Below are 20,291 nucleotides of genomic sequence, written 5' to 3'. Positions count from 1 at the left end.
ATCTCCATTTTAGTAGAAATAGAAATGATTTATTTTATGCTTATTATTATTATTATTTTTTTCTAAATAAAAAGGCGGGAATCAGCGACTAGTATAATTATTCTCTTTGGGCATAACTATCGTGGTTCCCACCCGCCGTAAAATGTTTGATTTAAACCATACCTGCTGCCTTGAAAGGCGAGTCCGTACCAAAGTGTAAGTTGGTAAAACTCCTTTCTTAGTAGCATCTTGTTTGCGGACTACTATCGCAAGCGAGTTAAAACCCGCGACCACTAGAAAGAACGGAGGGGTGGAAGTTGAACTCTATCTCCCGCTGCCTTACCAACTCAACTACTATCTTGGTAGTTATTTTATTCTTATTATATTTCACAGATATAATGATGTATATATTATAACATGATTGAATATTTTATCACATCATTTAAAAGACATAACATTATGTATATTATTAAATGTAACAAAATAAAATTTAAACAGTAAATTATAACATTTTCACTTCGTATAAAATTAAGAGAACCTATTCATAGACAATGAAAGTGAGTCACGAAAAGTGAGAAATAATTGACACGTTTCACCATGAAATTAGAATGTGTTAAAAATAATTTGTTAGTGGTTGAGGTGGATCCAATCACATGTTTCGTGTCAAAAGTTGTTAATTTTTTTTTAATTTTTTTTTAGAAAATAGAATAGAAATAATGGCAATGCATTATTTTTGTTGGTTTATGTTTAAAAGAAGAAACGTAGGGGTGTGGAATAACAACTCTAAATTATGACATGATAACACCTTGACTTTGTGATGGGACTACTATCCCCAACAAGTGCAATTACCGTGTGCTTGAGGAGGGATTATCTTCATGTTCTTATTGCAAATAAAAATTTTAGGAAAACTTTACAAAATTTTCTATCTTCCACTCGATTTGAAACTATCATTTCAAAGTTAAAAAAACTCTCAATTTTATCCATCGAACTTCTATTGTGATGTAATGTCCTCCCCTTACCTTAAATCCTAACGTTTTTGTAAAAATTACAAAAAAACCCTTTTTTTTCATTTAATAAAATATATATATATATACTTGGTCTTTGACCCTAGACCCGCATTAAGTCAAAGCGGGACTCACACTTGATCGTAAGGTGACCTAGCCGTTCCACTAGTGAAAGAGACTCTCCTTACATGCGACAAATCTAAATTGCATGCTAAGAAAGAGAACTTAGGAAAGTAATTAATTATCCTAATTCTAGTACGTAATTGCTTGTGCTTAAAAAATTGGGCACCTAACATAGAGGCATGTAGGCATGATGTATGTGCATACGTTTTACTAGCATTTTAGATGAGGATAATACTTTTTCATTTATCACTTTATACAATAATTAGTTTATAGTTTAGATATAAATAGTTCTAGTGTTCATGGCATATACAAGCATATTCCAAATTTCCAAATATTATAGCAGTAAGGATAATGACTTTTGCTATAAACTATTAGGCATTGTCCTTAATTACCTACTGTTTGAGAATATATATATATATATACATATATATGAGACATAGAAAGCTAATTAATGCCCCCAAACATCCCTTAAGAGAATTAGAACGATGGTCGGGCAAGTCTCACACGAGGTGGAGGTGAACGTGGTGGCTAGCGAAGCGTGGGAGATCTACGGCACGCTTCGGTTGGCAAAAGTTGTTGAAGAAGCGTTTTCAGGAATCATTGAGAAAGTTGAGGTCATAGAAGGTGATGGAGGGGTTGGGACTGTTCTCAAGCTAACATTTGCCACAGGTATCACAAATTAACCAATAGAAGCTGGTGAATTTTTATTTATTTTCTCTTTTTGGTTGAGTTTCTACTACTATTTGTAGGGGGAAAAGGGTTTCTAGCTATTAGTGTTGCCTTTGCCTGCTAGCTATATAATATATACTAGTGTTGTAGACTAGTTTGCCAATATATAATTTCATGGAGAAGTTTGAGAGGAAGAGTACTTTGATTGATCAAAAGCCAATGTTCGATCGATCGATCTAAAGGATTATGACATGTTGCACGATACTAATTCTAGAGAGCTTCGATCACTAGTTTGATTGATCAAGGTGATCATGAGGTCTCTTCAATACCGGCCAATTCCTGAGAGCTTCGATCACTAGTTTGATCAATCAAGATTCAAAGTGATGAGGTCTTTTTAGTACTAATTAATTCTCGAGAGCTTCGATCTTCAATACTAATTCCCTAGAGCTTCGATCGATAATGTTTGATCGAGAATGCAATTTTTTAATGGATCGAAATTAATGTTCAATCGATCGAACTTGCGATTACGACAAATTCGTAACTTTTTTTTAGAGCTATGACCTTATTTCTATTATATTTAAACTCAATAAGGACAACCTAATGGACCAAACTTGCATCAAACTAGCAACCGAAAGCTTTCAGAAATTAGTATTGTGCAGCATATCATCCTTTCGATCGATCGAGCCTTTCCTTTTGATCTATTAATATTGTAATTGAAAATGGGAGTTTTTGAACTCATCATTTTTCTCCATGTAACTCCTTTTTTTTCTTCATTGAATAAGGTACACCTGGTTTTAGTAGCTTAAAAGAGAAGTTCACAAAGGTTGATCATGAGAAACGGTTGAAAGAAGTGCAAGTGATTGAAGGAGGATATCTTGATGTGGGGTTTACTCTTTATCGTGTTCGTTTTGAAATCATTGAGAAGGGGGATGATTCATGCATAATCAAAACAACAATTGAGTACGATATCAAGGAGGAGGAGGCAGCTGCTATTGCCACGTATGTCAATATCGAGCCATTGGCAAAAGTTGCAGAACTTGCCAAAGCTCATCTCATAAAAAACAAAGCTGCAAAAGGTGACCACTAGCTGCTATAAATACCAATTTATCTTTGGAAATAAAATAGCAAACCTTTTGTAACAAGTAATTAAAAACTTGAAAAAAAAAAAAATTATATATATATGTAATAGGTTTGGGTTTGGTATGTAAGAAATTGCTTAAGTGTGGCCAATATGCCATATGTATTAATGTTGTTTAATAAAACATAATCGCGGGTGTTTGGTTATTTATTCCGAATAAGAACGATTTGCGGAATCATAATTAGAAGTCACTTTTGTTCCTTGATACGGGAAAAATAATTAAGAAAAAAATTTAATTGAGGGTCCCTTACCTAATTTAAATGGTGTAGCTCACCGACTTGCAATAGAAGTTTTATTTTTGCGGAAAGCTCATTGTTCTCTTGAGGAAATTCTACTTTGTATTGCTGATATTATTGATGTTGAGTGTTGAGCGATATACTTAAGTTGTCTATTTATAAGATGTGCTTGATTCTACTAAAAAGAAAAAATACAGAGTGTGTATTCTATCTATAAGGCATGATTAGGCATAAGTTAGAAAATATATACCTCTCTACAAAATTCTTTTCAGGTTTCTGTTGGTAAGGTTTTTTTGATTTGCTTGAGCAAATATGCCAATGTGAGGACTTTTTAAGATACATTTTTCACCCTAGTGATCAATTTGATATAAGACTAATTATAAACACCAGAATTGATTTAGTAATTTAACCTCTATTTAATTAATTTTTTTGTTATTAGAATTTCTGTTTATTTTTTGGGGGGGTTTGTTAAAGTGTCTCACATTGCTAAGAGATCCTTGTCTTGTAGACTTTATAAGTCATGGACATCCCTCCTCTCTCAAGGCTTCTTTTGAGAGTGCGTAAGGCCCATAGTCTTTTACAGGGTTGACCTGACCTTTAGAGTTTGTGTTTTTAAAAGGATTTTTTCATAACTGTACCATCAATTTTAACAAGAGCAGAGTTTACTTAATTAATAAGAAGAGCAAATTCCCGCTACAAATATTGCCAACTAGCTTGCAACAGATCGATAGGAATGATCTATCTAACGAATGATGTCTCTTCAATATTAATTCCTGAGAGCTTCGATCGATATTTCAACCGTAGTTAATTCGATCGAGAAGGCGATGTTAATTTTTTTTTATCCGATTCTTATCAATCTAAAAAATGATTGCTCTTCAGTTTTAATTCCTAAGAACTTCGGTCGATATTTCAACCGTAATTCATTCGATCGAGAAGGCGATGTTAATTTTTTTATATCGCTTGAAATTAATGTTTGATCGATCAAATTTGCGATTAGGGCAATTCTGTACTTTCTTTTTTAAAGTGGTGACATTATTTCTATTTAAGCTCAATAAAAACAACATGACCGACTAAACTTTGTATTGAACTAGCGATCGAAGCTCTCAGAAATTAGCATTTTGTTCATCCTTTCAATCAACAATCGATCAAGCTCTCCTTTTCAAAGGAGGATATCTTGATATGGGGTTTACTTTTTATCATGTTCCTTTCGAAACCATTGAGAAAGGCGAAGATCCATGCATAATCAAAACAACAATCGAGTATGATATCGAGGAAGAGGCAGCTGCTAATGCCTCGTATGTCACTATTGAGCCATTGGCAAAAGTTGCACAACTTGCCAAAGCTTATCTCATAAAAAACAAGGCTTCTAAAGGTTTACGCTCCTAGAAATATCGGCTTCGTTTGTTGATACTTTTTTGATGGTATTTTTTGTTTGAAAAAAAGTGTTCTGATCATGTCACATCAAAGTGGAAGTAGTTTTGAATGATTTGTGTTTTGAGTTGTTTGTTAATATTTTTGTTTTGAAACGATCCTGTCACGTTAAGATTCTATTTTCGATCGATCAAACTTGCTCAAACTTGTTTTATTAAAAGGTTTATGTCCAAATTTGACATTCTATAGATCAAAAACCTACGAGCCCTTCATGCTCCATCCATTAAACCATAATCTTTCTCTTTATTCTAATTATATATATTTTCATATTTTGCTTACGTGGGGTGCTATAATTATTTTTTGGAGTTGCCAAACCAACCCAATTTTTCTTTGTTTTTTTTTTAATTTTATTTTGAGGATTCATTAAATTATAATTGTGTAGGGACTTTGTAAGAAAAACTGTCGATTTGATATGGGAGCATACCACCAAGATCTTTAAGATACCTTTTGTACCATAAGGATCAAGTTAATATAAGTCTAAACACTAGGGTAATTTTGTTTCATTTACTTAGGCTAGGCCTATAAATTACCCTAGCTTAGGGTTGGGATTGTTAGGGTTGACATTTAGAGTTTATGTTTTTAAAACGACATTTTCAGCATTTTTTCCATCAATTAAACAAGAAGAGGTCACTTACCTAAAAAGAATAATGCTACTCTTCACACTTATTTATCACACTCATTTCACACCGGCTGAAGTGACGTTTTTTAAGTGACTTCTCATTTCAACCACTTAAAATACGCCACATCAACCGATGGGAGTAATACAAAGTTTGTGTTTTTTTTTTCTCTCTCTTTGGTATGAACAAAGATTTACACACAAAAAAATACAAAGGTTGCCGGCTTGGAGAGATGTCGTTTGTACGTGAGTGATATTTACAAACAATAGGGTTTAGATTAATATAAACCAACTCTTAAACAATCGAATAGAACCTTGAAGTGTTCATGGCATATTCCAGATAATCTCGTTGAGTATTGTTGTTTTCCCGTTAGCTCATACGGCAACCAATTATATTCTTAGCAGTATGGGACCTTTGGATGATGATTAGCATTTACCTACTACTCTTTGAGAATACATATATATATATATATCAGATAGAAAGCAACTGCATGCCCTAATTAAACATCCCTAACCCTAAGAGAAGAAAGATGGTTGGGCAACTCTCACACGAGGTGGAGGTAAACGTGGCCGCTAGTGAAGCGTGGGAGCTCTACAGCTCGCTTCGGTTGGCAAAACTTGTTGAAGAAGAGCTTTCTAGTCTCATTGAGAAAGTTGAGGTCATAGAAGGTGATGGAGGGGTTGGGACTATTCTCAAGCTAACATTTCCTCCAGGTATATATCACAAAAGCATGATACAAGCTTAATTGTGAATACATGGTTTTGCCTTTTTTTTTTTTTTCTTTTTGGAGTTTTTAGATCCGGTTTTCTGTTCGGATTGCTAGTAATTCAGGCAACAAACGGTGAGAGAGTCCTTATGAAGCCCACCTGTCTAAATAGGTGGGCAGACAGCCCAAAACTTGCTTCTGCAGGTGGGGCCTATATTAACTCTTTCATATTTGATGGGATCTCTATCCTAGAGTTTCTACTAGTATTCTACTATTCTTGAGAAAGGAAAAAAATAAATAAATAAATCAATAGTATTGCCTTTACTGGACAAGGATTCTTGTACTTTACATGATTGTCCGAATTGTATGCAATTTGGACAGCCTCCTCTACGTGGGGTACGCAATTCGGACAGCTAATTATAGGGAATCTCGATCCGTCTTTACATAGTATAATAATAATGACACACTGACACTAGTTTCATCAAGCCTACCACAAAAGCATACAATCAATTATTGCAAAATATATTAAATTAAATAAAATTATTTAATTAATAGTTTAACAATCTCCTAGATATATCGGACCAAACAACGTGAAATATTTTAATTGAAAATAATTAATTTAATTATTTAAATTAATATTGCCCTAGTAGTATGCGTTAAGTATTATTGAGTAATCCAAATTCGAAGAATTCAAGAAGTTTTAAGGTTTTAAGGTTTCAATTTGAACTGTTCATTTATCTTCATTCAACCTTTTTTTTTTAAAATAAAAAATTATTTTTGTTTTCCATTGAATTAGGTACACCTGGTTTTGCTGGTTACTCAGAGAAGTTCACAAAAATTGACCATGAGAAACGCTTGAAAGAAGCAGAGGTGATTGAAGGAGGATATCTTGATATAGGGTTTACTTTCTATCGTGTTAGCTTCCAAATCATTGAGAAGGGCGATGATTCATGCATAATCAAAACCACAGTTGAGTATGATGTCAAGGAGGAGGCAGCTGCTAATGCCTCCTATGTCACTATTGAGCCATTGGTGAAAATCATTGAAGTCACCAAAAATTATCTCATCAAAACCAAAGCTGCTAAAGATGCAAATTAAATTAGCTTTGAAATTTGTGATCTCTAAGTGAAAAATGCCAATTTATACGTTCATTTGAACATATAAGCCGACTGATTTCATTCCATCGCTATGTAGTAGGTACGACCAAAGAGTAAAACTCTCGTTACATGTTAAGGGTCTAATCATTGATCCAAAAGCATTAAGACTGTTAGATACTGATTCGGTTAAATCCATTTCGAATCCGATGTCTATGACAATTCACTTTATCAATACTGACCTAAAAGTTGCTATTTCTCTTTTGACAGTTTTACTCACTTATTAATATTCAATGACTTAACGCTATGCCAGTGTATAATACCAAGACATTAAACCCTTAACCCTTAATTCAAAGACTTGACTCATTGATTCAAAGACGGTTAGATAATGATTTGATTAAACCCTTTTAACTCTTAAAATAGTAACATTATATCTAACGAACCTAAGTTGAATACCAGCCTTGCCCATGACAGATATATCCTGCTAGTGTTCATGTTTGAACACGAATAGAAGTACAAGCCTTTCCCATTACGTATAAATATTGGAGTTTTCAAATACTTTGCCTGTTGGCCATATGAAGAGCCCAATGTCTTGCACTGCATACGTCTACAAAGGAACAAATCAAGCAAAAGAGACTCACTAAGGACTAGTTTGGTTGTTCCACGAGCTAGTTATTTCAACAGCTTTGAATTTCAATGGAGCTACTCTATAAAGAGGAGAATCTGCTATGACCAAATTAGGGAAATGAGCAATTCTTAGGTAAATTACTTTCTAGCATACAATTACTACAATACACATAACACATTGTGAGCATAGAATTACTTTATAGGATGATCTTTTTAATATATGGTTAATGGCCATCAATTTAGATCGACAACAGTGATTGAACACTTTAACCCAAGTCAGGCACTTAATTTATGGCATTTTCTAATTTTAAAAAGTCACAGAGAATCTATCTATTTTAAAGTTAACAAAAAAAAATCGATCACTTTTCTTTCAAAAGCAAGCCCTAACTCATCACAAATTTGGAAATTTGCTAAGCAAGAACCTAGGTGGAAATGCTCCAAGTTATGCACTTAAAAGTATCCAAGTTATGCACTTCATTGCAGCATTTTCAAATACTCAGTGACCTAAACCCCATGAATGGGAGTTACCAAGAATCAAAATCAATTCCTTAAGGGTGAGTCCCGACTCATCACAATCATCACTTTCTAAAAGTAAAGCTATGCAGAAACTACATCCATTATCAACCTGTAAAATAACATGGCAACAATTTCTACCTTTCATTCAGAGCAGAGTAACCATCGATGTCCCAATATTATTAAAATAATCCTTGCCTCATTGAGTATGCATTTGTTTATCGTGCAAAGTGCTTGTTTGTAAACCATTTTCCTTCCTAATGAAAGAAAACTACCACCAGATTAACAATAGTCTATGTCCGGTTAATTTAAACATTTCAAGCCAAGAACACATTTGCATTGAGGCAAACAAGGAAGACTGTCATGATATTACAAAAGGAAAGAAAAAAAAAATAGATTTGAATGAAAATGAAATCAGTCATCATGATCGCCATGATATTTGATATAGTCCATTGGGGTTCAGATGCATTACAAAGTGTTTCCTCAAACGCCTCTTTGCCATCTCCCAAGTTTCAAAACACAATCTCATAGTAATGCAATGTGAAAAAGATAATGCACTAATCCAGTTTAATCAAAATTATCAAGATACTTAGCAAAACAATTTAGGAGAATTAGCTAATTTCAAAATAACAATAGATGTCTTCGTTTAACTAACTATTGCTACAAAACATGAGAGAGATGTTCTGATATTCCATTACATTTCTTAATTATACAAGATCAAGAAAAAACTACGCATAAACCGAAATACATCAAAAGGGATTACAATCTTACAACTGTAATATTGAGTTTCAGATAGTCACTAGTCAACAGCCATGGCATCTGAGCCCCCACTGGCGTCCTCAATCCCATTCTTCTGTTCTTCAGTCGCAAGTCTCATCTCCTCAACCAAACTTTTCTGCTCCTCCTCTATGGTATTCTGCAACTCATCCACCTGCGGAAAGGTCAATTAACATGGAAAATTATGATATTTAGATAGAGTGGACCTATCATATCAAATGATTAGCGGTAAGAATGAAGGACACGTGTGAAAATAGTTGGACAGAAAGGCCAAATGTGATATGAGAAGGGATTAGAAAGGTTGTCTGAATCACACAGCTAAAAGTACATAATTTTTTCTTCCACCATGCAGAACACATGCGGTGGAAACCATCATTTTGAAAGAAGAATGAAATACAGAGAAAACTGTTAGCCAGGAAAAATAAATAATAATAAAAAAGCTTCAGAAACAAAAGGGAACATAAGGTCAGATTAAACAAGCTGTTAAATTAGGACCATTAGGCTAATTAGGGATGTACAAGAAAAATTTAATGACTCCATTTTGTTTTACTCTAGATTTAGAAATCACAGTCTCATCATCTTAAATAGGGAAACTAAAAAATTGGAGCCATTAACTGAACTAACTGTGTAAGACAAGTCTTTAGGATTCCATTAAGAGATGACATTTCTATTTTGATGTTAATAATAGCCCGAAATAGAGATACAGGCCCTCTCTCAACAATGGATTAATAGAAATGTCATAATGAAATGTTATAATGCAATTTAGTTTTCAGAGAAAAAGTTTGTAAAGGCAGTGGAACCCCCCTATAGAAAAATAAACAGGGTGCTTAAAGCTAAAGGTGTTCAAAAGAAAGACCAACCAAATGAAGCAGCCATAAGAGAGGGTGATATGAGGGGCTCTAAGGTGTTCAAAAACGCAGCTTGAGTCTCCGCAGCGACGTCTCCTCCCGTCAAATTTGCTTTGGGTTTCAGATTTGGCTTTTTCTGAGTTAGATATGTCTTCCGCCGTCAGCTCCGCCCACAAACGCACTTCACCACCGTCATCTGTGGCCTCTTCGCTCCCCGTCGCCGCCTCCCGCCTCCCCTTTGCTGACTCAAAAGTCTCCTCCTGGCCTTCATGCGCAGGCGAGTTGATTACATGCGCATTCGTGTGCAATACACACTCCCCTACGTCCACGCCATCTCTGCTGGTGATGTTGCTTTTTTTGGGTTTGGTGATTTATTTCTGCATTTTCCTATGTTTTTCTATTTCTGTTGTTCACTTTTCCCAACAAATGTTTAGGTAGGGTTGAAGGGTATTTCGAGGATCATACCCTTATCTGAATCCTTTGTTCTGAGGATTCTGGTAGGATTTAAGGGTATTGCGATTGTCATGCCCTTGCCCACGCCTTTTTAACCGCCTTAAATGGCAGCCACTTTTTTTGGTATTCGTTCCAAGAATCCATAGGGCCGCATCATTCATTTGATACATTCCCCTTTAATTTATGTTTACTCTGTTTCATTTGGAACTTATATTGTTGGGTTGCCCGGCCCTTCTTTGTGGCTCTTGGTTGTAATTCTTCTTTGATGTACTTATTTTTTTAAAAAAAAAATCAAGACCATCAACCCCTTCCCTACCACACGCTATCCCCCCCAACCAAAAAAATAGAACCCAAAAAGACAAAAAGAAAACCAAAACATACAATCCAGCACCAGGGACGTAGCTGTCTAACACATAATTAAGAAATTTCACATGAAAGGTTTCTAGCATTCTTTTTTCTCTCTTGAATTCATCCAACTTCCTTCTCCACTGGTTATAACAGAAAGTTGACTTATCAAAAAACAGAAACTCATGCCCTACCCACCAAAAGTAAAGAAAGAACCATGCCCTTCTGTACTCATACAAATAAAGGCAACTCTAACAGGCTCCCAAGGAAACTTTTCAAAAGATGATTGCGAACTTCAAAAACCACAATATTTCAGAATCCACAATAAACCCCCAAGCACCAATATAATAAGTCAAAATCGGAAACGGGGGACTTTACTGCTGCCACGAGGTTCTGTCCGTGTATCAAATGAGATTTATCATTGTAATTAACAAAGTCCCAATTGAAGGAGATGGGAGACATTGAACGGAGCCGAAATTAGGGCTTAAGTCCCATACATCTAAATCTAGCAATGAAAATACCCTGAAATTGTTTCTTCAGGCTCTCTCAAACATGCACCAGAATGGCTGCCAAGGGAGTTAACCTCAAATGATAAACATAATATCTCTGTAATAAACAATCATAAACTTCAATCAAGCAGATCCAAGTGCATGGTTAATCATAATAAAATGGGAACAGAGGTTAATGAGATCTAGCTCAAACAACACTTCCTCGCTTATCAAGAATGGCATGGAGGGTAAAGCCATGGGTTCAAGAGCCATTGGGCGCATGTGAAACTTAGCAATCTAGAATTAGAATGAAATAATATGAAACAGGAACAGAGAAAAATCACACAATTCATGAGCAAACTGTCACATACCACGTGCAGTAAAAGAGCGAACTGTTTCTTGCGAAGCTCAAGCAATCTTGAACCAGCTGTGTTCTCTGCATCCAAAGCTGCAATCTCTTTCTCCAGTTCAGTTATGAGCTTCTGTGTCTCTGATCTAGGTGGCTGTGTGGCAATCAATTTTCTGATTGCCTCACACTCCTCTTTGTGCTGCCTCTCAATCTTACTCTCTACAAGCTGCTTCTTAAGATCTTCTATGTCAGCCTGTGCCTGCACAATCTGCCTGTTTATATCATCTTTCAACTCGTTGAAGTTCTCCTTCTCTCTTATGTTCGCATCAACAACCGCTTTGCTCTTGAGGAGTGGAATTTCGAACGTCGACAACTCTTGTAAGAAAGCTTTGGCCAGTTTCTCACAGTCACCATAATGACCTGCATCTTTCTCAACCTCAAGGACAAAAGTGGTGAACTTCTTCTGAAGTTTCTTCAATGGAGGTTCACCCCTTGTGGTTGTGGTGCGGGTGAGAAGCCTGTGTTTTATAATTACGTCCTCTTCATGTGGGCCAAAAGCATAGTTTGCTGTTACCGCTTCTCCCCTGCCGGAGACTTTCCTTCCCTTTACTAACATCTAAACAGTTGATTGCTAATAAGTTTCCTGCATTACAGGTTTTCAAACACATACCCCCGTAAGTCACAATCTGCAACAAAAATACTAATAACCAAATATGCCTATTTTCAGAAAACATGAGTGTAACTATAATTTCTTAAATGCGTTATGAAATTTTCTGTCTATTTAAAAATATATTTTGTTTTTCATTTTCTCCTTTTAATTAATATAAAGCACTGAATAGGATACAACCCAAGTACATGGGATAATCTAAGCATTTTATTTTCCTTCTTTTATGCTGGTAAATTGCAAGATATTTCTCAAGAAGCATATGTCATCCTTTGTTAACAACTCCTGATTCATAAATAGACTTATTATAATATAAGTGCCTCAATATAGAAAACCTCAAAATCTAGGAAATAGGTACAGCATGTTACATGTAATATTAATCACACACACCCCACCCACCAACAACACATACTCACACATGTACATGCATATAAAGGACCAAATAAAATTCAGTAGTATCCAAAATAATCTGATTACAAACTGTTATTTCTTGAAAACTCGACGAATCGCAATTAAATAGCCCACAAATCCAATTTTTTTGAAGGTGTATTTTGAAAACAATATTCTCAAGTCCTTACGCATATATATACAATGGCTACTGAAAATAACAGGGAAACATACAGAGAATAGTTTGATTTTTTCCCATCAGCAGCTAAACACAACATAAAGAATTTGAAATCGAATTCCAAACCCTAATTCATATGCCCCGTTGTTAACCGAGCTAAAGTCGAAGCACAAATTCGATAAGAGAGAAAACAAAGTAAAACGAATCAATTGGCATGTCATCGAACACAAAATAGTGCATTGAAGTGAAAAAAAAAAAAAAAAAAAGAGCTCACCGATCCCAAATCCAGCGGTTCACGCGCTTCCACTCGCCTTGAGATGGAAAGTGAGGGAAGAAAGATGGAGCCCTAGTGTCTCCGGTCCAGCCCTTTCCTGTTTCTTTCGCTTAGCGGAGAACGAAGGAATTTGTTAACCCAGTCCGTGTCCCATGGACCCATAGGGTGAAAACACGGGTGTTTCTGAAATTTGGTATATTCTCCATTTTTCTTTTTTCTTTTTTCTTTTTGTAAGTGTATATTCTCGATTTTTTATCCTTGAAATTTCAGAAGTTCAATTTTATCTTTTCGTATAATTAAAAATCATATTTGCATGTAAACTTTGTCCCTATAATTAAGAAACTTTTACAATTTTTATTTATAAAAATATTTACATTCAACATTTATCATAAATATTTTAAAAAAATTATTTAGTAGACTGTTAGATGATTGTCATACAATTGAGATAACGTGACAATGAAAATCAGCCATTATTTATTTTTATTTTGTTTACAAAGTCCTTGTTGATCCAAATGCTGATTTTCACGCTACGTCATTCTAGTTGTATCATTGTTGTATATCAATCTACTAACCAGCATTACTAAAAAAAAAAATCAAACACTTATTATTTTTTGTCATGTCATCTTAATTTAATTTGATAACAAGTCATACATCAAGGACCTCCGGAGCTTTTTTTTTTCCTCAACAAAATTACTAAAAGTGTCTCATTTGAGAGCAAGGGCGGAGCTACGTACATAGTAGCTTGGGAGAGGGAGGGAGGGTGTGGCCGGCCCGCAAGCCACCATGTTTTCCCCAAATTTTTTTTTTTTTTTTTAAGTATTATTATAATTCTTTGAAAATTAAAATTTTACCCCCAAATTCCAAATACTAGCTTTGCTCCCGTTTGAGAGTGTGTTTGAAAAATGAAAATACAGTTTGAAAAATATGAAGAAAAAAAAAATAACGTTTTCAAATCACAAACAATTACTGTATTTTAAAAATGCATGATTTAAAAGCAGAACATGGATATCACGTACCATCACTTAATTAGGCTTTTTTTTTTTTTTTTTTGAAATAAAGATCAGATTTCATTCATCTAACCAAGAGAGCAAATTGCTCTACAAAAAACAGAGTCCTAGACCCTGAAGAAGCAGTTATATATACCTATATTTCCTCTAAAACAATCTCCACGAGTCCATGTTGGAGGTTTACGATCAATCACGTAAGGCCTACATGGGAAGAAACTTCTCCAAAATAACATGGTCTACATGTGACCAAAATAAGATTAAATTCGGACAAAATCAAAGCACATAATTAATTAGTTCCATAGTATTTTCAGCAAACAACATCAGTCTAGAAAACCCCCTTGAATTTTTAATAAAAGGCCTGAATTTTGTCCATTTGAAATCAAATTCAAACTTTTCAGGTACTCCAACATCAGTTTATCAATTTAGAAATGTCGTGATAGGCTAGCTAGGTACCCGGCCAACTATATATAACCTGAGGAGAAATTTTGGACTGTTGTCCCTAACACCATCAGACCATCTCATGTCCAAGCTTAAAATAGATAAATGTTTTAATCATAAGTTGCGCACTCTTAATTAACCCAAATCATAGAGCCAATCAATTTAATTAATCCCTTAGATATTATCAAATATTTCCACTTATAACACAATTTTTTTTACTACCTTCATTTTCCCAAAAGATTCATCACACACCTAATGGAAACAACGAAAATTAAAATTGCATATCATTTCTTTCTACAAACAATATTAATCTCATTGTATATATAGAACCAAAGGTACGTAGCTACATAGGGGTCCAACATGAGGATGTTCTTGGGTTCCATATTGCAGGAACCAAGAACTGCATCCCCTTATAACCATGGGTATTGAAGGCGCCACCGTTGGCCGGATCAACCCTTACCTTCCCGGTGTAGCCGGGAAGCGCCCCGCTCCCGAATATATTCGGACAAGCTGTTGCAGCCTCAACTAGCTCATGATCATTCTTGGTTCCTAGTTGGAAAAACCCAGTCTTGAATGGGTTGGTCACTGCACCAGCCAAGCCTGAGGCAAAATGAACCACCATAGAGTCCGCCCCTATGTTCCCATTTGGTGGCTGCAATGTCACACCTTGTGGCCCATGGTCGGACTTGTGGAATGGCCAAGCACACGCCTCAGGGCACTCAGACTCTGGGTTTCCTACCAAGATGTATGGCTGAGTACCTGCAAGTTATCTTGTTAACAATTTAGGGTTCATACGTAGAGCAACAATGGAATTTGGATAAGATAATTAAGGTTTGTCTATGCTTGCGATTTAAAAATATGATTTTAAAACGTGCAATTTGATTTAACGCGATTTTTAAAACGTAGTTAAGCATTTGATAAAATTACAGTTTAACTTTTAAAATCATGCACTTTTAAAAATGTACCATCTTACCTGCAATTTGAAAACGCACTCCTAAACTATACATTATTTGCAATTCAGTTTAAAATTGCACTTTTTATTTGTAAAATCACATTGCCAACCCACTCCAAATTTCAATAAATAATCAATTTAATTTTGTTGGAGTTTTACATACGATGGAATCTCATGTCGACTAATAATGATCACCAAGTTAATGGTTAAATATAACATTATTGTTGAATCTAAACGCATAATTAATTTAATCCTTTGGGTTAAAGATTGTGTCTCAAAATTTTATATCAATATCTCACTTGAATTAAGCTAGATCACATTTCCAAATTTATTTACTCAACATTTTCGTACGTACCTAAACGAATTCCATCACAGCTTTCAACGTCTATCAATAAAATAATTTCATACAAATGTGCATGATGAGTTAGATATTAATTGCTTAACATGTGCATGCCATGAATTCCTTGGATTATATATAAACCAGAGGTACATTGTAATTTAAACTTTCAAAGGAGAATGTGGTGTGTTTTACTAGGATTGAGTTCTCCTTAGAATTTTCTGTCTGAATTTTAGAAAATTCTGTCTAAATTTCTAGGATTGAGTTCTCCTTAGAATTTTCTGTCTGAATTTTAAGAAATTATGACAGAAATTGAGAGAGGGGGTTACGGGGAGGGCCCGAGCAGAATAGTTTTGGAACGAGAGAGGGGTGCAAAGCCCACCTACCCAGGCACATAGCCTCGCTGCCCTAGCTCGCATTTCCTACCCGAATTTGAATGGATCAATTTTACCACTTGAAGGTAAAAGATAGGATTGGACGGTACGTCATGGTACTGATGGGATTTCGAAATTAGATAGTTTGTTTAACAAAACTTTTTAGAAAGCATTTTTATTTGAAAAAGTATTTTGATTTGACATAAATATGAAAATAGTGTTAAGTATTTTGCGTTTTGAGTTTATTGTTAATTTTTTTCTGTATTAATTTTATTTTTTATTTTTGAAAGAAATCAAAAAGCTTGAGCAAAAAGAGTACTGTTTCTTTAAAAATATAATTTTAAAACAGAGGAAAAGTTGTGTTACCGATAACTCCATGCTCAGAGCATTTTCCCATGCACAAATCAGACGCCGTAACCTGCCTAGATGTGAAGATAACAGCAAGAGTACTGTTGGGATTTCCAGCAGTGGCCTTCTGGACCAGAAGCTTAATGTTGTCAACGGTCAGGACCTTCCCCAGAGAGAAGGACTTATCGGTCACTTGACGCGCAACTTGCACTTTGATTCCGGGGCTCCTTTTGGAGTCCCTCCCAGCGAATGATTGGTAGCTCCCAACCATTTGCCACCAGCTCGACACCTGGGGCTCAAAGTTTGCGCCACCATCGTAGTTTAGCGATTTAATGAAGCTCCTGATAACCTTCTTTTGGGAGTTGCCAAACTGACCGTACCACAGGACGGCGAGGTCGATCTTTCCGGTGAGGAGAGGGCCGCCGTGGTAGGTCAAGACGGGATCGGGTGTGGGGTTGGTTCCGAGAGCAAGAGGGAGGAGGATGATCAGGAGCAGGGAAAAGGCGAGAGCGAGCGGGCGGCGGCTTGGGAGACAAGACGCCATTTTTGTTTTTTTTGCCAATTTTCTGTCCGTACGTGTATTCCCTGTGGCAGGCATGTAAGGACGTCCGGTTTATACGTCCATGCATGAGCCATGCATTGCTGTTTGCACCTGCAGTGAAACGGACAGTCGGACACCACGAACAAAATGTGGTCGAGCTAGCCTTAATTAGTGAGAGTATTGTTTGGATCGACAAGAAAATAGCAAAACTATGTCATATTTAGGTAGAGTAAAAGAACACGATAGCGAAGAAAAAGTCAAGGACTTCGATGGTGAGTTGGAAGAGTTTCCTCTTCTCTATTCCAAGCATTGACAATAAATTACTGCTGTCAATCTGTCATATATATATATATATATATATATATATATATATATATGAACCTTATTGCATTTGAATGGATGGCGTCTGAAAATTAACGGTCCGTTCGAATTTTTAAATTTTAAATATGCTATTTAATTTAAAAATATAGTTAAGCATTTGATAAAAGTGTAATTAAGACTTTAAAATTGTGTGCTTTTTAAAAACGCATATTGTTAATTGCGATTTGATAACACAAAATTTTATATGTTTTCAATTGTAATTTCTTTTAAAAATACTCTTAAATTATATATTTTTTTATGCAATTTGGTTTAAGATTAGACTTTTAAGCTTCGTTTGGTTCGCGGATTAGACACATAGAAAGAATAGTTATTCCTATGGAATATCTATTTTTTGGAAAAAATACACATAACCCCCTTAAACTACCACTCAATTGTCAATGTACCCCTTAAACTACCAATTGTGTCAATGTCCCCCCCTTAAACTATCAAAAAATGTCAATGTCCCCCCTAAGACCAACAAATAGACAAAAATGACCCTAATTTTTTTTGAATAAGACAAAAATGTCCTCATAAATTCAAAAAATTAAAACTAAAAATAAAAAACTAAAAAAATAATAATAATAATAAACTAAAAGAAATTATTTTAAAAAAATTAAATAAAAACGAAAAAAAAAAACAATTTTTTTAATTTTTTTAAAAAAGCAAACAAAAAATAACTGAAATTTACTTTTTTAAAAAAAAAATAAAATAAAACAAATGAAAAAAAAGAAGGAAAAACCAGTTTTTATTAAATTCAAAAACGAAAAAGAACAATTTGTTTTAAAGAAAAAAAAACGAAAAAACAAAAAATAACTGAAATTTATTTATTTTTATAAAAAAAAATAAAACAAATGAAAAAAAAAAAACCAGTTTTTATTAATTTAAAAAAACGAAAAAGAAAAACCTTTTTTTAAAGAAAAAAAAAAACCAAAAAAAAACTGAAAATTATTATTTTTAAAAAAATAAAAAATAAAAAACAGTTTGTAAATTTTTTTGGAATAAATTTTTGTTATTTTATATTTTTTTAATAATTTTTTTAGTTTTTATTTTATTTTAATAATTTTATGAAGGGCATTTTTGTCATTAGGGGGACATTGACATTTTTTGGTAGTTTAAGGGGGGACATTAACACAATTGGTAGTTTGGGGGGTACATTGACAATGAGGTGGTAGTTTGAGGGGTTATATGTACTTTTCCCCTATTTTTTTGTTTGGTTGTATATTATTTAAGGGAATAGTTATTCCCACGGAATAGCTATTCCCTTACGAAGAGGAATATGTATTCCACTAAAATTTGAGTGGAATACCTATTCTTTTCTTGTGGGAATAAATAAAATTCGTCTTTTGCCCAAAAACTCCAACCCTCTCAACACCCAAGTCTCTTATCCCTCTCTCTCTCTCTGTTTATCAACTCATGATGTGTTTGGATACGAAATTTTGAAAATAAAATATAATTTTGATTCTACTTTTTTCAAAAATAAATCATATTTTATTCAGTTTTTTCAAAAATAAATCATATTTTATTCAACTTTTTTTAAAAAGTCAAACCTAAAAATTCGCAAACAGAATAATAATTTAATTCTGATTTCAAAAATTTAACACTCAAATGCACCATCAGTATCTCTCTCTATCTCTGCAATTATATTCTCATCCCCATCTCTTTGTTTCTTGACTCAACTTAATTTGTTGTAGGTTTTTTTTTTTTTTTTTTTTTTCCTGTGATGTAGCCTACAGAATGCACTTAGATGTAGCTAAACGAGTACTTCTTGATATCGGGGGGGACTCCAATTGCTCCAATTGCCTTGCGGAGGCTTGGGAAAAATTTTGTAATCAAAGAACGAATGTTTGTTGTTGGAAAACAAATAAAAAATAATAAAATAAAAAAAGGCTATGCAGATGATCTATTTTTTTATGATGAGGATATGATGATTATGTGTTTTTTTTTTCTTATAAATTATTTTACTTTGTAAGCAAAGAACGAATGTTTGTTGCTGGAAAACAAATAAAAATAATAAAATAAAAATGGCTTTGCAGATGATCTATTTTTTTTTATGATGGTGATATGATGATTATGTGTGTCTGTGTGTTTTTTTTTCTTATAAATCATTTACTTTGTAAGCAAAGAACGAATGTTTGTTGTTGGAAAACAAATAAAAAATAATAAAATAAAAAGGGCTTTGCAGATGATCTATTTTTATTTTTTATTTTCTTATAAATCATTTTGTAGCGTAATTGTATATGAAAAAAAGAAGCAGCCATGAACTCTATTAAAAAAAAAAAAAAACAAAGTCATAGTATGACTGTTTATGTTTCTAAAATAAAGAAAAAAAATGTCCTTAAGAATATAAATTATATTTGTATTATAAGGGTGTTTTAGGAAATTTGATTATAATATGATTCTATTCACCAATGTATTGCATTGTACCAAACAAAAGAATACATATGCAATATTCTATTCCATTGTTACAACCAAACAAAAGAATATGAACAATTATTCCATTCTACCTTCATCTATTCCTAGGAATAGTTATTTATTTATTTTCCTAATGGAATAGACATTCTGCAAACCAAACGAGGCCTTAATTTGCGAAGCCCAGTGCCAAGTGCACTTTAAAAGGCATGCAAATCAATTAGCCGTCACGAAACAAAAGTAATCAATGTTTGATCAAATGGTAGTTGCTTTCTCCAATGCTAACATATCTATGCAGTGGTCTATTGGAATATTGGGGTTTGCTGCAAGTGCAATCTATTTTCTGAGTAATGCTACATATCATATATCATCCCCTTGTCCTTCTTTTGTTCCCTCAAAATTGTTGTGGCTCTTGAAATCATCATTGAATTTTTGTTAGATCATTATTGAATTTTGATCAAACGGTCATTTTAATAGTCACACCAATTTTGGAGGGATAAAAATAAGACAAATGGATGATATGTAGCATTACTCATATTTTCTGCAGCCAATTCACCGTAATTGTTGGGTTTTTTTTTTTTTGACATATCCACATAAGAGGGAGAAAGGAGGATTCGAACAAGTG

General features: G+C 34.1%; 4 protein-coding genes across 4 annotated transcripts; 2 read left to right on the top strand and 2 right to left on the bottom strand.

Moving 5' to 3' along the window:
* Nucleotides 1-1,541: 1,541 nt before the first annotated feature.
* LOC133858996 (norbelladine synthase-like) lies at nucleotides 1,542-3,078 on the top strand. Its single transcript, XM_062294403.1, has 2 exons — nucleotides 1,542-1,775; nucleotides 2,558-3,078. The coding sequence occupies exons 1-2, from the start codon at nucleotides 1,592-1,594 to the stop codon at nucleotides 2,860-2,862; spliced, it is 489 nt and encodes a 162-aa protein (XP_062150387.1). The 5' UTR covers nucleotides 1,542-1,591; the 3' UTR covers nucleotides 2,863-3,078.
* A 2,619-nt stretch (nucleotides 3,079-5,697) lies between these two features.
* Nucleotides 5,698-7,130, top strand: LOC133862924 (norbelladine synthase-like). Its single transcript, XM_062298847.1, has 2 exons — nucleotides 5,698-5,910; nucleotides 6,700-7,130. The coding sequence occupies exons 1-2, from the start codon at nucleotides 5,727-5,729 to the stop codon at nucleotides 6,999-7,001; spliced, it is 486 nt and encodes a 161-aa protein (XP_062154831.1). The 5' UTR covers nucleotides 5,698-5,726; the 3' UTR covers nucleotides 7,002-7,130.
* Nucleotides 7,131-8,738: 1,608 nt separating this feature from the next.
* Nucleotides 8,739-13,087, bottom strand: LOC133855168 (THO complex subunit 7A). The gene is made up of 3 exons (XM_062291403.1): nucleotides 12,901-13,087; nucleotides 11,420-12,040; nucleotides 8,739-9,068 (listed from the first exon to the last, which is right to left on the bottom strand). The coding sequence occupies exons 2-3, from the start codon at nucleotides 12,011-12,013 to the stop codon at nucleotides 8,937-8,939; spliced, it is 726 nt and encodes a 241-aa protein (XP_062147387.1). The 5' UTR covers nucleotides 12,014-12,040; nucleotides 12,901-13,087; the 3' UTR covers nucleotides 8,739-8,936.
* A 1,601-nt stretch (nucleotides 13,088-14,688) lies between these two features.
* Nucleotides 14,689-16,900, bottom strand: LOC133861098 (protein EXORDIUM-like 6). The gene is made up of 2 exons (XM_062296808.1): nucleotides 16,375-16,900; nucleotides 14,689-15,104 (listed from the first exon to the last, which is right to left on the bottom strand). Exons 1-2 carry the CDS (start codon nucleotides 16,898-16,900, stop codon nucleotides 14,689-14,691), a joined length of 942 nt encoding a protein of 313 aa, XP_062152792.1.
* Nucleotides 16,901-20,291: the final 3,391 nt, after the last annotated feature.

This window comes from Alnus glutinosa, chromosome 1, assembly GCF_958979055.1.
Source record: "Alnus glutinosa chromosome 1, dhAlnGlut1.1, whole genome shotgun sequence".
In the NCBI taxonomy this organism is placed as follows: Eukaryota; Viridiplantae; Streptophyta; class Magnoliopsida; order Fagales; family Betulaceae; genus Alnus; species Alnus glutinosa.
Note: the sequence above shows the minus strand (reverse complement) of the source record. Positions and strands in the feature narration are given on the sequence as shown.